Source organism: Carassius carassius, chromosome 7 (assembly GCF_963082965.1).
Source record: "Carassius carassius chromosome 7, fCarCar2.1, whole genome shotgun sequence".
Lineage (NCBI taxonomy): Eukaryota > Metazoa > Chordata > Actinopteri > Cypriniformes > Cyprinidae > Carassius > Carassius carassius.
Window position 1 is genome coordinate 31,411,046 of NC_081761.1, and position 17,323 is coordinate 31,428,368.

Consider the following 17,323-nt stretch of genomic DNA (forward strand, 5'->3'; position numbering starts at 1 on the left):
ATATTAGCAGCTTTAAGTTATGAATATTTTCAGTTACACTTACGGTTTTTGATGATAGTTGTTCATTTGTTTATCTAGTGAGTTCATGCTTGGCCGACCATGGCTGCATTCTCTTGGAAGGGGACCAGTCCTATTCCAACCTCAGTGTCTTTCATCAAATTCTTTCAAAATGCATGTTTGCTGTGGTGCAATAATGATTCAGCATGTTGCTCTTGAACTGACAGTGAAGAGTGCTTTCCATCTGCAAGGAGACTAGTTCAATTTGGTCCCCATTTATCCACCAGCACAAAATGTAAAGCACTTAAGTGTCAGGATAACAACAACATATGACTTACACAGAGCATTCTGATGAATGTATGTTTTAATCTACTGGCTAGCATGGTATTGTAGTGGAGAATGATTGCGCCATCTAGTGGTAGTAGTGACGTGATTGGTTAGATTTGACATTAAAGTGGTAGGGGGTTTTGTGTGTGTGTGTGTGTGTGTGTGTGTGTGTATAGATGTATTCTGACATTCTTAGTTTTTTATTTTATCTTTACTGGAGTATGTAAAACTTAACTAACATTTAAAAAATCTGATTCATAAAATTAAGAACAAACATATCTGTTTTAACAAAAAGATTTCGAAATATGACCGCAAAAGGTTAAAACAACAACATTGGTTTACATTCCTTTTTTCTTTCATATTTTCAGGCTAAGTATACACAGTTGGGCTAAGTTCAAGAGCTCCTCACTCCAGATTCTCTCTCTCTCTCTCTCTCTCTCTCTCTCTCTCTCTATATATATATATATATATATATTTTTTTTTTTTTTTTTTTATGGTTTTCCTTATGCATCACTCACTCACATTTGTGCATCTGTGAATTTTCTGGCTCAGTCTATCAGACAGCAATAAAGTAAATATGTTAGGTCAAGTGCAAAATCATATCGCAGATTTATGACTAGTCGCACTAGAAGACCCTTTTCCAGATGTGACCGTTTAGTGCTACACTGCAAGGTCGTCCGGTCTCATGCGGCTGCTGGTCCCGCTGCTCTTACTAAACCTTCTCTTGTCCTCAACAAAATCACCGCTTAGAAACGAAGGCGAGGCGCATGAGTTGGGCTTCTCTGTAGGTGTATGTGAAAAGCTGAAGAAGTTGACCCCTAGGTAGTCTTGACCTCGATGGCGTTCAGTGACCATGTTCACCGAATTTTGCTGGTGCTCCAGTCGGTCGTGAAAAGGCGGGCAGGTTGGGTGTAAAAGCGAGTGTGTGTGTGTCTGTATGGTAGGCGAAGATGGTGGAGATGTCAAGCACTGGTTGAAGTCGGGAGGTGGAGTGCAGGCTCGGTTGGGTGTGGACTGGTTTGGCGAGACTGCAGCCACGGTTGAAGGTGTATTCGGTCGCTGTTTGGAAGCCTTGTATCCTTGCAAACAACCCTTAAACTGCTTCCACGCCAAATGATACAGTTCTACGATACTTAGCAACAACGATACAGCCCCTACCACCAGCATAAACACAATAAACACGTTCTTCTCCGTAGGTCTCGAGATGTAGCAGTTGACCGGATGCGGACACGGAAGTGCCTTACACACGTAGAGCGCATTGAGGAAGACTCCATAGATCATGTACTGGACTATGATGAAGATCACTTCCATTACAGAGCGGATGAGGATGCTGAGTACGTATGTTTGTAGCAAAGCTCCTTTCAATTGCACCTTCCCACCTCCACCTTCATCCTCCTTCCCACAGTTCTTGTCTTCCTCTGGGTACTTCTCTCCATCTCTGTCTCCTTGCGCTCCTTCTTCTTCCTGCTCTTTCCTCCTCTTCTCCTCTCTGCGGACAATGTGCATCGCGTGTCCCATGTAGATGAGAGAAGGTGTGGACACGAATACAATCTGGAGCACCCAGAAGCGGATATGCGCGATGGGAAAGGCTCGATCGTAACAAACGTTCTCACAACCGGGCTGCTCCGTGTCGCAGGTGAAGTCTTCCTGCTCGTCGCCCCACGAGGACTCGGCGGCCGTGCCCAGGACCAGGATCCGGAAGATGAAAAGAATGGTGAGCCACACCTTTCCCACTGAGGTGGAATGTTCCTGGACTTCTTCTAGAAAGTTCCCAAGTAGACTCCAGTCAGCCATGACTAGTCCGAAGAGCCTGAAAAAATAAACGATATTGTGAATGAAGGGAAACCTTATAGTTTACTCATTTACATTCTGTAAAGTATGCTGTAACAGTAGATGTCTTCTGTTTGTGCATACTTGTTGTGCTATACCTTAGTACAAAAGGAGGCAAAAGTATAGTTATTGAGGTGTCAAGAATTAAACATGTCAACTTAAAAGGAACATTTAACCTAAAAAGGATTTTTTTTTCTCATGCCATTGCAAACCTGTGACTTTTTTTCTGTGGAATATAAAGATACTTTGAGAAATGTCTGCATTTTTTTTCGTCTATAAAATGGAAAACTACGAAGACTACTATCGGGCGAATTATTTATTAATTCATTCCCTCAATGTACTAAAATGTGCACACGAGTACATTTTCATTCCCTCAATTTGCTAAATCATGTGCACAATTTACTAATTCGTTCTCTTGATTTATAAACTGTGTGCACACTTTATAAATCAAGGGAACAAAATCGGAAATCTTGTCCACGTTTTAGTACATGACTTTTGGTTAAACTAACTACACTAAAATTGACTAGTATTCTCCATGACCTGAAATTGAATAATTGCCATAGAAGTAGTTTAAGTCAATGCTAATATGCTAACACTTCACCAAAATTTGTACACTGGCACTTTTTTTTAACTATGTGTGAAATCAGTCATACACAGCCATCAGTCATAGAAGGGTTTGCGTTTACTTGCATTGGCCTTTTCTCATTAGCATTGGCCTAAATACTGTTATCCATGAGAAAGTCGTGTGCTGAAGAACAGCTAAAAGGTGTAAATGACTTAGAGGTGCTCTAAACCACTTTAACAATTTTTTCCAAAATAAAATAAATAGTACTTTCGATGAAGTGTAATTCAAGTCATATGCGTCGATTACAAAAGCTACTTTATTATATGTTAGGGTGGTCCATCTTCATGGTGACTGCCATGTTGGGTCACATGACCACTCAAATTCTACTCACTTTATCAATTATCTGCTCTAACACAACTGCAAATATGGCGTTTCAATAATTGCATACTACATTGTTAACCAATTGTTTGTTTTTGTGTTAGATTGCATCCACACCAGTATGTGTCAGTGTGAAGTCTTATTGACCAATGAAAATCCCCTAAAAGTTCATGCTAGTTTCTTCTATGTTATTTAGAAATAATATAGTGTAGTAAAATTTAGGAACGTACTGAAAATGTTACCATATTTAAGGCCTGTTTAAGTGCCTTTTGCACTGTGGCTGGACTTTGACCCAATTTCAACCTGATTTTTCATAGAAGACAGTGTAACTTTGTGACTCCCAGGCTGCATTCAGAATATCCACTTAATGCCACATTAAGGTATGGGGGAAATAATGCTAGTTGTATGCTATTTCGAACTCTGCCCTAGATAGTACAGTCGTGGCCAAAAGTTTTGAGAATTACATAAATATTAGTTTTCAAAAAGTTTGCTGCTAAACTGCTTTAAGATCTTTGTTTCAGTTGTTTCTGTGATGTACTGAAATATAATTACAAGCACTTCATACGTTTCAAAGGCTTTTATCGACAATTACATGACATTTATTATCACTTTTGCCTTATGGCACGGTGCTCCATCGTGCTGGAAAATTCATTGTTCTTCACCAAACTGTTGTTGGATTGTTGGAAGAAGTTGCTGTTGGAGGGTGTTTTGGTACCATTCTTTATTCATGGCTGTGTTTTTGGGCAGAATTGTGAGTGAGCCCACTCCCTTGGATGAGAAGCAACCCCACACATGAATGGTGTCAGGATGCTTTAGTGTTGGCATGACACAGGACTGATGGTAGCGCTCACCTTTTCTTCTCAGTGCAAGCCTTTTTCCAGATTCCCCAAACAATCGGAAAGGGGCTTCATCGGAGAATATGACTTTGCCCCAGTCCTCAGCAGTCCATTCACTATACTTTCTGCAGAAGATCAATCTGTCCCTGATGTTTTTTTTGGAGAGAAGTGGCTTCTTTGCTGCCCTTCTTGACACCAGGCCATCTTCCAAAAGTCTTGGCCTCACTGTGCGTGCAGATGCGCTCACACCTGCCTGCTGCCATTCCTGAGCAAGCTCTGCACTGGTGGCACTCCGATCCCGCAGCTGAATCCTCTGTAGGAGACGATCCTGGCGCTTGCTGGACTTTCTTGGACGCCCTGAAGCCTTCTTAACAAGAATTGAACCTCTTTCCTTGAAGTTCTTGATGATCCTACAAATTGTTGATTTAGGTGCAATCTTAGTAGCCACAATATCCTTGCCTGTGAAGCCATTTTTATGCAACGCAATGATGGCTGCACGCGTTTCTTTGCAGGTCACCATGGTTAACAATGGACGAACAATGATTTCAAGCATCACCCTCCTTTTAACATGTCAAGTCTGCCATTCTAACCCAATCAGCCTGACATAATGATCTCCAGCCTTGTGCTCGTCAACATTCTCACCTGAGTTAACAAGACGATTACTGAAATGATCTCAGCAGGTCCTTTAATGACAGCAATGAAATGCAGTGCAAAGGTTTTTTTGGGATTAAGTTAATTTTCATGGCAAAGAAGGACTACGCAATTCATCTGATCACTCTTCATAACATTCTGGAGTATATGCAAAATGCTATTATAAAAACTTAAGCAGCAACGTTTCCAATTTCCAATATTTATGTAATTCTCAAAACTTTTGGCCACGACTGTATAGTCATATACTGCACTGCCTAGTGCCTTCTCATGCTCTTATAAAACAAGGACAAAGATGTCGAACATGCAGTGACTGTATATTTGGGCTGTGCTCGTGTAGATTTCTGTTATTCAATGCTTTTCCCACACACTCAAGTACTGGGAGTCTGGGAAAAGGAGACGGAAGAATTTGAGGAACCTACAGCTAAAAATAAGCAAAGTACATATTCAGTGGCATTTGTATTTTCTGGCTATTTGATGGCTGATCATTTCCTGTTATCGTTTTAAAGCAACTGTGAATATTTTAACAAAGTAACATCGCCCATCAATAAAGTTTAAGCATTTTGGTGTATGATAATCCATTAAATGTGTTTAAAACGAAGCAATGCAACATGGTGCTGCATTATATTTACATTTTTTAAAGACTTCGGCACACAATATTTTAAAATAGCACAGTTTTTGTCATTATTTACTCACCCTCATGTTGTTCCACACCTGTTTGAATTTCTCTTATGTTGAACATAAAAAATATTTTGAAGAATGCTGGTAATCAAAGAGTTCATGGTCTCCACTGACTTGCATAGCATTTCTTTATATGCTATGGAAGTCAATGAGTATCCAACAACTATTTGTCCTTTAGGACAAGGTGATGCTGGATAAACATCATGTGTATGATATTTTACTTTTTTTAATTTTTTTTGTTGGTACATATGTACAAATTACACTGCATGATGTTCTTTATTGGTCTGGCTCACTCTCCCTCTGGATTAATGCAAAGTTTAGCATCAGAGTCTCAGTCCTCAAGGGAGTTTATGGCAAGAGCTAGCCCAGAATACTCTCAGCTCTTTAACGTGAGAACCTGGGCTAGACTGTGTGTTTAAAGAACAGTTTGTCTGTGGGAAGTATTGAACAAATATTTAGATGTAAATTTAACTGTAGAAATGCACTGTGTAAACAGACCTTATTCAGATCCAATCTGCCAGAAGTTTATCAGTCTGGACCTTGATGCCCCACCAGCATTATTTTAAGAGTACATTTCAGCAAGGAGGGAGGTTTTTAGCCTTTATCAACTTCCTCCTCTAAAGGTCACATACAGAAGAATAGGCTCATTGCTTCATAACTGATTTCATACGGTAATGACCAAATGACTATTCATTATTTTTTACACACAACTTGATTCCTATAATATTATTTGCAACAAAAATTGCTTTATTGTTACTGTTATCCTGTGAATTCAATCGCTCTCTATATACATATGATGGCAAAAATGACTGGGAAGGGTCAAAATGATATTTTGGCATGAGATGTGGGAACCACATCTTTAAAGACAGACTGAATGTGGCAGAGTCTCTATATAAGTGTGTCTCGCTCCATTTCCCTTTAAGGAAACAATCTTAAACAATATAATTTCCCTCTTACAAGGCACTTGAAAGGAAACTGGCTGGGTTCAAGACACTGAGGCCAAAGAGGTTATTGGCACACTTAAAAGACTTTTGTGCTGTGCTGTGAATTCTGTCTCGCTATACTACCGCTGTCGTGGCAAAGAATGTAGGTTTAAGAGTTTGTAGGTGAGAATGTTGTTGTGTAAACTAGCATCCAAAGGGTCAGTGACCGTTCAGCATTCATGGCCACAGCCTGCAGCCTTGTGCCTAGTCTCGCATAGTCAGACCTTCAGACTGAAGGTCTGGAATCTATGGATGCTTTCATTGGCCAAGGCCCACCCATGAGGCCGTTTGACAGACATGTCAAACAACCAATCACAGTTCGTTTCATTCATCGTCACTTTTCGAAGTGTGGAAATGTTTCCACAATAACAGACCTGTGTGTAAGAACTTTCAGACTATTTTAAAGATTCTATGCCGTGAACATTATTTCACATACTTTTGTAAATCCAGCATTTAGTTGATCCTGATAAGCGCTAGTCGTCACAGTTGTAAACACAACAGCTTTCTTATTTCGTGAGTGAGTTTGGCATCATGGTATCTTTGTTTCGAGGTGGAACGTTAAAGAGCGCGACACACACGTCTCGTGAAAATCCTGTAGAATTCAGCCAATCTGATGACGACTTTGACACTCCTGAAGTGTTTCCACTTTTGTGTCCCATATGCTTCAGATGTTTAGCCAACGGTCCGTGGCCTTGACGTATTGGCTGAGACTACCTTGTGCCTAAAGTCGAATCTCAGTCGTGCTGATAAATGAGCTATATTATATTATATTATATTATATTATATTATATTATATTATATTATATTATATTATTGTAATGAATTAAACCTTCATAATCTTCGGGAAGAAGGAGGCGGGAACCGGCGGACAATCAAATGAAACTTTAATAATAAAATAAACACAAAACAGCGCACCAGCCCCTCACAGACGACTGATGCGCACAAAATAAAACCAAAACCTAAAATAAAGCCCAGGCCTGGTCCTCTCTCGTCCGTCACGGTCGTCGCTCCAGTTTTATATCCTTCCATCTCCTCCGTGGGCCTCGAGACCGGTGGGTCGAACAGGTGTAGCTCATCTCCAATCACTCCACCGGCCTCGCTCCCACATCCCTCGGCCCCGCCCCACTCGTCACATACCCCCATCGCCCCTCGCAGGCCGGGGGGTACTCCTGAGACTGCGCTCTACTCACCCCCACCCCCCCCCTCCCTCTGGGGGGGACTGCTCACGGGGACCTGCGGGAACCTGGGGGTAGGACAGACGAGGCGAGAGAAAAGGAGATGGAAGGAGGAGCGACAGAGACGAGAGAGAGAAAAAAAATAAAAAATTCCGGTTCCCAGATGCACTGCTGCTCGGCCCTCCACCAGCTGGGTGATCTCCTCCGCGGTGCGTGGCGGTGGCACTGGACGGCCCTCGGCGGACGGCACGACACTCCGCCGCCGCCTGGTGGACGGTGACGGCTCCTCCGGTTTTGGGCAACCGGCAGGAGTCCCCCGTTCCCTGCTCCTCCGGATTCCTTCACGGACGCAGCAGGCTCCGGCCCCCTGGCAAACGGCGCCGACTCCTCCGCTCCCTCATGGACGGCAGCCGTCCCTCCACAACGCGGGCGGCCGGCAGCGAGCTCGCCCGTCCCCGGCAACTCGCTCCAGTCCACCGCCTCGAGCGTCCATGGCGGCATCCTCCTCGTCTGCTCGATGACACCGCGGATTCACCACAGCGGCGAGGGATCTTCAGCAGCGCGTCCCTCCTTCTCCCGGGTTTCGGCACCACTGTAATGCATTAAACCTTCGTAATCTTCGGGAAGAAGGAGGCGGGAACCGGCGGACAATCAAATGAAACTTTAATAATAAAATAAACACAAAACAGCGCACCAGCCCCTCACGGATGACTGATGCGCACAAAATAAAACCAAAACCTAAAATAAAGCCCAGGCCTGGTCCTCTCTCGTCCTTCACTGTCGTCGCTCCAGTTTTATATCCTTCCATCTCCTCCGTGGGCCTCGAGACCGGTGGGTCGAACAGGTGTAGCTCATCTCCAATCACTCCACCGGACTCGCTCCCACGTCCCTCGGCCCCGCCCCACTCGTCACAATTATATTATTATATATTGTTCTTTCTGGCCCTAGAATCAGATTGGCTGAGAGGAGTGTGATATTTGGGACACATACCATTTGTATCACTCCTCTTGCCGTATTTCTCACAGTGAAATTTCATGCGGATGTGCAAATCCACTTTCATTTTATAAATAATATTTTTTTGTGTGTGTCACAGAATGTAGTTTTAAGAGTTTTTTTTTTCTTTTTTTTTGACAAGAATGTACTTTAGACTTAAAATATGTGGTTTGTTAATAAAATGTCTTTGAAAGAGAGCAGACTTCCCTCAGCTATTTAAATGAATGTTTTATTGTGAATATGAGATTGAGCTGAAGAATGAATGCTGTGTCAGATGCAGGTACATTAATCAGACTCGCTCAGTCCATCTTTCTTTCACAATACTATCTACATAATACAATGAGCTTTTAATACAGTTATACAATAAGCTTGCAATGAAGCAATTGAATGTTCTTTTGTTACTATTTCTAAAGTGATGTTTGCGAATTAATAACAGAGGCTTGGGCTCAGCTGTTAAACTGTCAAACTGAGATTGGAATCTGTGGCAGAAGGAAGTAGTTCTGCACAAAAGAGGGGTTTTAAAGACACTCCGTTGTGGTTTCATATGTATTTACACACACGTATCATCAAACTGTTGCATAAACGCAATATCATACTCGTAGCCATGAGATATGGCTGTATATCGGCACGCTGTGATTTTTTTATGGCCAAATCACAACCAAGTCCATATGTAGTCATATTGCTCTGTTATGAGTGTGATATTGCTCATACATTTAATTTGCTCAGTGTCTTGTTTTTTAGCACGGGAAAGGTGCTATAATGTGATCTGAATGTACTTGGCCAAGTTTTTTTAATGAGTTGGTTGAGCCTTAATTCTAATGTAATTCAGTAAAATAACTGATGATTTGTTCATCTCATTCTATCTTGAGCTTAAATAAACATTTACCTGTTTTTTTTTTTTGGGGGGGGGGGTTGCTGTAGGGATTTTAAGTCGCTACAAAAAGTGTGTCATGGGTCAGCAAACTGTACATCAGCAGTCTAACTGTATGTGAACATTTCTCAGCGCTATTTCTGTGTCAGTGAACCTTTCAGGAGGAAGGTGGTGAGACCTACTCCCTTCTCCACTTGTTTACCCCAGGAAAGGAGAACAATGTGGGAGTTTTTTTTCTTTTTTTGTGGCAGGGGCATCTGGAGATAGATAGGGGGCTGCTAAACAGCCGCACAAACAGCAATCAAGAAGAGAACCATGCTCTTCCGGCCTCTTGTCCTGTCTGTTTGGGTCAGCACTGTGACAGACGGCACAATCAAGAAAGCCTGCTAGCTACATAGATATGGAATTCAGAGTCAGTAGCAATGCAAACAGAAAATCTAAAAAAAATTGACTTTTTAGAGTTAGATTTAAAATCCTGAAGATAAATCGGCACTGATGGATTGGTCTCTTACACTAAATGGGTTCTCCAAAAAATGTATTAATAAAATTGGCTATCTGCTCGTATATCCCCTGAACAGATGGACAAGTTTGGTTTAAAGTCAAGAATCAGAAGATGAGATGCGGGTGCTATTCCAGAAGAATGGGTATGCATAAGAGTGTGATCAGCAATCTAATGCAGCTGACAGCGTGGCTGAAATAACTTGATGACATCTGAAAACTAAAAACAGCAAAAGGAGCACCAAGGCTAAGCTTTAGAGATTGAGTTTTGTCATAGGATACTCCTTCAGAATACTCCTCCATCTGTTCAAGGCTCCCATTGTGTGTCGATGTATTCAAAGACGCTCTCCTGGGAACCATCATAACCGTTTATTCATCAGGCTTTTCCTATTAGTTCCCAGCATATTAATTGAATAGAGAGACCTAATATTGATTCACAGCCAAAGTCTGCAAGGTTAGATTAAATTAGAAAAGTGAAACACCTACTGAATTTCATATTCAGAATTTTACTGGGTGCCAAAAATATTCCTCAGCTCCTTAAAATCTGATTAATGTCAGAAAGTTAAGATTCTAAACAAATCGTGATTCAATAAGGGTTAGGAGTTTATTTGAATGTATGTCTGAGGAAAAAATTTTTTTTAAACTATACATAATTAAAGCTGAATAAATAAGCTTTCCATTGATGTATGGTTTGTTAGGTCTGATAATATTTGGCTGAGAGACAACTATTTGAAAATCTGGAATCTGAGGGTGCATTGATTAGGGATTACTAACCAAAAATTAATTTTTGATGTATTTCTGGTAAACAAAATATCTTCATGGAACATGATCTTTACATAATATGCAAATTAAATAATTTTGACCTATACATTGTATTGTCAGCTATTTCTATAAATATACCTGTGCAACTTATGACTGCTTTTGTGGTCCAGGGTCACATACATTCAATTTCAGGAATATTGAAGGCATTTCCATTCATTTAATAATATTTTAAAACTAAATGTTTGTACATAATTGTTTACGTACCTTTAATGGTTGTGGACCAATGGGTGTCTGATAAAGATCCGACAGGTGTGTGTTTGTCTCTCTATCAACTGATGGGTAAACAGCTGGCAGTTTAGTGATGATGCTTGACAGGTTCTTGATCGCTCTGCCGCTTTACCTGAGAACACTTCCTGTCTCTTCTGCTTTTAGGATGTGTGATTAGTTGCCAGAACTTCTTGGCGGGCTGACAGTCACCCAGCCTCAGAGGCCTTCACACTTCAGCCGAAGCTTTACGTTGATATATGGTTCTGTGATTATTGTGTGTGTTTCAGATGAACGATCTGGAATGGAGTCAGACTGTTGATGCTGTCCTATTGGTAAGGATTCTGAAGAGCTGAAGGTATGTTGACACCTCAGTGGAAAATAAGGTGACTGAACTGCAGCTCCTGTTGTATCTTCCTAACAGAGGTCGAGTTGTGGACACGAAGCTGTTTGCAGACAGATTGAATCTTGTTCACTTGTCACAATCTGTATATTCCATAGACTGATGCTGAAAATGGACCCTTTAATAAGCCGGATGACAAAACGTATGTCGTCTCCTTTCAAAGATAAAGCTGGAATTGATGAATGGCTCGCTGTGGTTGTTTTTGTAGCTGTCCACAGTCTCTGGGTTTGAGAATGGAAAATGAATGTCTTTATAGAAGCTCACCTCTGGTGTTTCACCCCAGAATGACTCTTCAGATACATCTAGTGTAAAATAATCCTATCTATTCAGTCTTCAATTCAGTCCTTGTCCTCTCAGTGTCAGGGAACGTCCGATTACGGACTTGCTGATAATCAGAAACAGCTGATAGCAGGCCGACCAAAGTCATGGATGATCTGGAAGTGCCCTAATACTCAAAGGACATGTTAAGAAATGCCACCAGAGCAGTACCACCTCCTTTTCCCTCCCTTTCCTTGGTCACCTCCTTCTACTCCTCCTCCTCATCTCCTCTCACAATGCCGGACTGCCACTCTATTTTAGTTGGAGGAATATCTCCTCATCAGGAAGGAAAGTGAGATTGTATTGGGAAACAATAGGGACTCGACTCAGGCTTGTGGTCTCCTGATTATTATTTTGAGCTCTAGAAGGTTCATACGACTCAACTGAAAAGCGAACTTATTTTGCTCTCCAGGGGTTTAATGTTGTTAATTTTCTTCTCTTTTTTTTTTTTTTACACAAGTATGTAACTCTAACTCCATCAAAACCTAATAGGCAGGTATTATTAATGCTTTAAGCCTGTTTTATTATAAACTAGCATCATGCACCCCTATAGAAGGATGGTATTAATCCATTACACAGTATCTTATAGCAACACATTTTTTTAGGTTCAGAAATCTTAACATTTAAAATTAATGTGATACAATTCATAGAAATCCCTTGAGATCGGCATCTCTCAAAACACCGATGTTAAAAAATTAATTGCGTTTATTTGTTTTATATCTGTGGTTTCTAAAGTTTAAAAAAAGTCTCTTATTCCCAGCAAGGCTGCATTTATTTATGAAAAATACAGTGAAAACAATTGTGAAATATTATTACAATTTAAAATTGTTTTATGTTTGAATATATTTTAAAACATACAGGTGCATCTCAATAAATTTGAATGTCATGGAAAAGTTCATTTATTTCAGTAATTCAACTCAAATTGTGAAACACAGACTGAAGTAGTCTAAGTCTTTTAATTGTGATGATTTTGGCTCACATTTAACAAAAACCCACCAATTCACAATCTCAACAAATTAGAATACCAATACAAAAAAATAAAAATTAAATAAAATATTTTAGTGAATTGTTGGCCTTCTGGAAAGTATGTTCATTTACTGTACATGTACTCAATACTTGGAAGGGGCTCCTTTTGCTTTAATTACTGCCTCAATTCGGCGTGGCATGGAGGTGATCAGTTTGTGGCACTGCTGAGGTGGTGGAAGCCCAGGTTTCTTTGACAGTGGCCTTCAACTCATCTGCATTGTTTGGTCTCTTGTTTCTTATTTTCCTCTTGACAATACTCCATAGATTCCCTCTGGGGTTCAGGTCTGGTGAGCTTGCTGGCCAGTCAAGCACACCAACACCATGGTCATTTTAATCAACTTTTGGTGCTTTTGGCAGTGTGGGTAGGTGACAAATCCTGCTGGAAAATGAAATCAGCATCTTCAAAAAGCTGGTCAGCAGAAGGAAGCATGAAGTGCTCCAAGATTTCTTGGTAAACGGGTGCAGTGACTTTGGTTTTCAAAAAACACAATGGACCAACACCAGCAGATAACTGCACCCCAAATCATCACAGACTGTGGAAACTTAACACTGGACTTCAAGCAACTTGGGCTATGAGCTTCTCCACCCTTCCTCCAGACTCTAGGACCTTGCTTTCCAAATGAAATACAAAACTTGATATCATCTGAAAAGAGGACTTTGGACCACTAGCAACAGTACAGTTCTTCTTCTCCTTAGCCCAGGTAAGATACCTCTGCAGCTGTCTGTGGTTCAGCAAATTCCTTGACACGTCTGTGTGTGGTGGATCTTGATGCCTTGACCCCAGCCTCAGTCCATTCCTTGTGAAGTTCACTCAAATTCTTGAATCAAGTTTGTTTGACAATCCTCATAAGGCTGCGGTTCTCTCGGTTGGTTGTGCATCTTTTTCTTCCACACTTTTTCCTTCCACTCAACTTTCTGTTAACATGCTTGGATACAGCACTCTGTGATCAGCCAGCTTCTTTGGCAATGAATGTCCGTAGCTTACTCTCCTTGTAAAGGGTGTCAAGGATTGTCTTCTGGACAGCTGTCAGATCTGCAGTCTTCCCCTTGTGTAGCCTAGTGAACCAAACTGAGACCATTTTGAAGGCTCAGGAAACCTTTGCAGGTGTTTTGAGTTGATTAGCTGATTGGCATCTCACCATATTCTAATTTATTGAGATTGAATTGGTGAGTTTTTGTTAAATGTGAGCAAAAATCATCAAAATTAAAAGAACCAAAAACTTAAACTACTTCAGTCTGTGTGCATTGAATTTATCTAATACACGAGTTTCACAATTTGAGTTGAATTACTGAAATGAACTTTTCCACAATATTTTAATTTATTGAGAAGTACCTGTAATCTATTCCTGTGATGCAAAGCTGAATTTTCAGCATCATTACTCCAGTCTTCAGTGTTACATGATCCTTCAGAAAACATTCTAATATGCTTCTAGTCATAAGCAAGTTAATACATTTCTTCTTATTATTGTGGAAAACAGGTAAGCTGCTTAATATTTTTGTGAAAACCATGATGCATTTTTCTGTGTTCTTTAATGAATAGAAAATTTAAAAAGAAACAGAAATTGTAAAGAATTAAAATAAATTTTAAAAATGAATACTCATAAATGTATTTACTGTCAATTTTGATCAGTTTAAGCCATCCTTGCAGAACAAAACTGACCCCAAGCTTTTGAACACTATTGGAGATAAACCATTTTGCATGGGGATCATTTGACTCATATTATTAAATTGATATTTTGTTTATAATCAGTGTATCATCAATATAATCAAGACTAAGAAATTTGTTACAAATATCAACATGATACTTCAATGTCTGCCAAACTATTAAAAGTGCCTTTGGGTCTCTATAAGAACAAAGACGTACTCATCCAACAAAGCCCTTTGATTACAATGTTTTTCCCACAATCTTTTAAAAAGTAACTTGCCACACTACCAACTCGACAACAAATATCTCTTTTATAATCCTTCACTTTTATATGAGTGATGCAGGCACATGATGTATTGAAGAGATCCACCATGTGACCGGTCTAGCTTTGGGCCACTGTTCAGTTATATCAGTCTGGAGTTTGCTTCCTTTGTTTCGGTTTCTGACACCAGTCTCAAGATCTCTGATCAATTAAAAAACCTGGAATTATCAGTATAACTAACAGAACTAATGAATGTTGCTTCTGTTCCTTTAATGGGTCTCCAGAGCTGCTGGAACCACTAAAGGAAACGTGTGACTGTGGCACTTGAAGTTGTCATCAACACTGCTGTGACTAACAGCACTCTCTCTCATCAGCTCTGGTCATACGGACAGCGATAAAATGCCTTTCTCTTCATTTAGCTCTGGCACAGTGTCCCCAAACCACACTACACCACCTATAAGCCTGAAACAAGGTCAGTGTGGGGAGTAAATGATAATGTAGATCACTATATATTGCTCAAACGGCTAAAGGTCAAAGGTAGTTCTTCTCAGCTCTGCTCACACTTTACATGTTCATTAAATTTAAGAAGATAACAGCACTTAAAAGTGATAGTCATATCAGTTGAATTTCAGCCATCCTTTATTTATACCCTGAAGTCAATGCGAGGACCATTGTAAGGATAGTGACCTGCTCTGACCCCTCACATTTTAGAAACCTAGACAGTGTTAATCCACTTGATGACCGTGCATGAAAAGACAAACTTTTCTTTTATTTTTCGTTTTCATACTTCTATGCCTCATTTTGACCTTTATTGTTGTCCTAACAGCCAAGCGGATTATTACTTAAAAGGCTTTTGCAAACGGCAAACAAATCATTGGCAGTGTTCAGATTGATATTGTTGGCTTTTTCTGAAACGGACAAAAAAAAAAGCAGAATAACCTCTTGGTGTCTGTCTCCATCTGCTCTTGTGTTCTGGTGTCAACGTTTATTTTCGCATTCACCTTTTGGAAAACAATGGAGAAAAGATGGCAGCTTTCCACACTCAGCAAATATCTTTATTGAAATTCTTATCCATCACAATGGTTGTGCTGATACCTTAGACTCTTTCACATATGACATTCAGACTCACCTTCAGGATTATAGGGGCAAAGGTGAATTTATTTATTTATGCATTTTTTGCTGGGTTACTTAGTGGCTGTTGAATTGTCCAGTTAATCTTGAACAAAAAGTATTAAGATGCCATAGCCATTTTTTAAAAGGAATGTCTTTGCATTAGAAACAAAAACATATAGCCTTCTGTGAACAAATGATGATAGTCTTTCTAAGAACCGAGCTATTTTTAATAGATGAATAAATAGTTTTTGTAAGTTCACATAAATTCATCTCATTAACACAGATCATTCTTTTGTGTGTTTTTTTTATGTAAAATAAACTTTGTTGTTGTTGTTAATGGACAATGGACACAAACTTATGGTAGAATGATTATTATTATATTTTATTGTTTGAGTTTTATTTTTGCACATCTGCTATGTGGGAGTGTTAAACTATCTATTTATACTGGACACCGTAAAGGCTGCATAATGCTACCAAGTGATAGAGACACCCTTGCATCAGGGTTACCACCTGAGAGAGATTGGACCCTTCTACAACCTGGTGCTAAAGAGAGATCTGACTCGACCCTGACAGAATCCTGGCTGAGAAAAAGAGCCAAACAGCCACACGTTCAAAGATGGCAACGACTGTTGCATGCAATGTGAGAAAAAATCTGGCAAATCTGTAAGAAAGTTACTGGTAATACTCTGCTGCACTGTTCTTTGTATTCCACATTAACTGGATTTAACTACTAATGACTGCAGCACAATCTGTACATTTACATTAGCTAAAGAATTGCATTAATAACATTCTAGACCGTTTTATTGATCCTAGGTCGTTTTCAATTGGAATTTTCTTTTATAGTTTAGAACATTCTGAAATTAAGACATATCTACCAGGCCCTTAACTCATTTTTGAGCACATCTTATGTAAAACCTGCTGAAATTCAAGAGTAAAGTTCTTTTTTTTTTTAAGTAATGTAACTGCCAACTGAATTAGCAATAGCAGAATTAGAAGACCTGCAACATAATTTTATGTTGTGTTAGGTAAAAACCGTGATGCAACGTAAGTAGCGACAGATATTTTCTTCTATTTTGTGAGATAGAAATGTAAAAGAGGAGTAGGGCAGGTACTCCGTTCTATCTACTGGGTGATTCTTGGATAAAGACAATTTTTGCAATAGATTTGATTTGTAAACCCCTGCCCCTCTTCCATCCCAAAATCCCACTTAATTTTGTGAATTTCCATTTCATGCCAACTTCATGCGACTTGTGAAGAACAAGGCTCTCTGAACTCGGTGAACTCTGGTTTGAGCTGATGAACATGATTGATTGTCAAGATGATCTCCTCGCCCCATTTTAACCTCCTTTACTTTATCAGGGCCACTAGACTCCAGTCTTCTAGCCTCTCTTTGTGACTTGTGACCACTCTGCCTTCCGTTTTTCTATTGTATTGCCATGGGCCATTCTTTCCTCTTGCTGTACCCTAACCAACGTGTACATGCACAGGAAGTCCCATATCCATATCCTTTGAGTTTGGACAGAACAATTGATCACCTTTTCTCCACCCTTTTTCCTGCCAATTCAGTATTGTAGGTGATGCATAAAAGCCCATGGAAAGCTGGAGCTCTTGGTCAGGGTGTGGTTAGATGGTTGTTTGTCACCATGCTTCCGTGAAATTAACTATTTAAAACCCCAATGCTAAGTATGTGGACTTTTTTTTTTTTTTCTTTTCTTTTTTTTCGGGTCATTCCGACTCTTGGAGGTAAT

At 40.0% G+C, this 17,323-nt stretch overlaps 1 protein-coding gene across 1 annotated transcript; it reads right to left on the reverse strand.

Moving 5' to 3' along the window:
* Positions 1–815: 815 nt before the first annotated feature.
* On the reverse strand, positions 816–11,656 carry LOC132143936 (gap junction alpha-5 protein-like). The gene is made up of 2 exons (XM_059554589.1): positions 10,809–11,656; positions 816–2,134 (listed from the first exon to the last, which is right to left on the reverse strand). The coding sequence occupies exon 2, from the start codon at positions 2,116–2,118 to the stop codon at positions 985–987; it is 1,134 nt and encodes a 377-aa protein (XP_059410572.1). The 5' UTR covers positions 2,119–2,134; positions 10,809–11,656; the 3' UTR covers positions 816–984.
* Between the last annotated feature and the right edge of the window lie 5,667 nt (positions 11,657–17,323).

What these genes read in the sequence shown, in the direction of transcription:
- LOC132143936 (XM_059554589.1), bottom strand. Translation starts at nt 2,118, where the DNA reads ATGGCTGACTGGAGTCTACTTGGGAACTTTCTAGAAGAAGTCCAGGAA.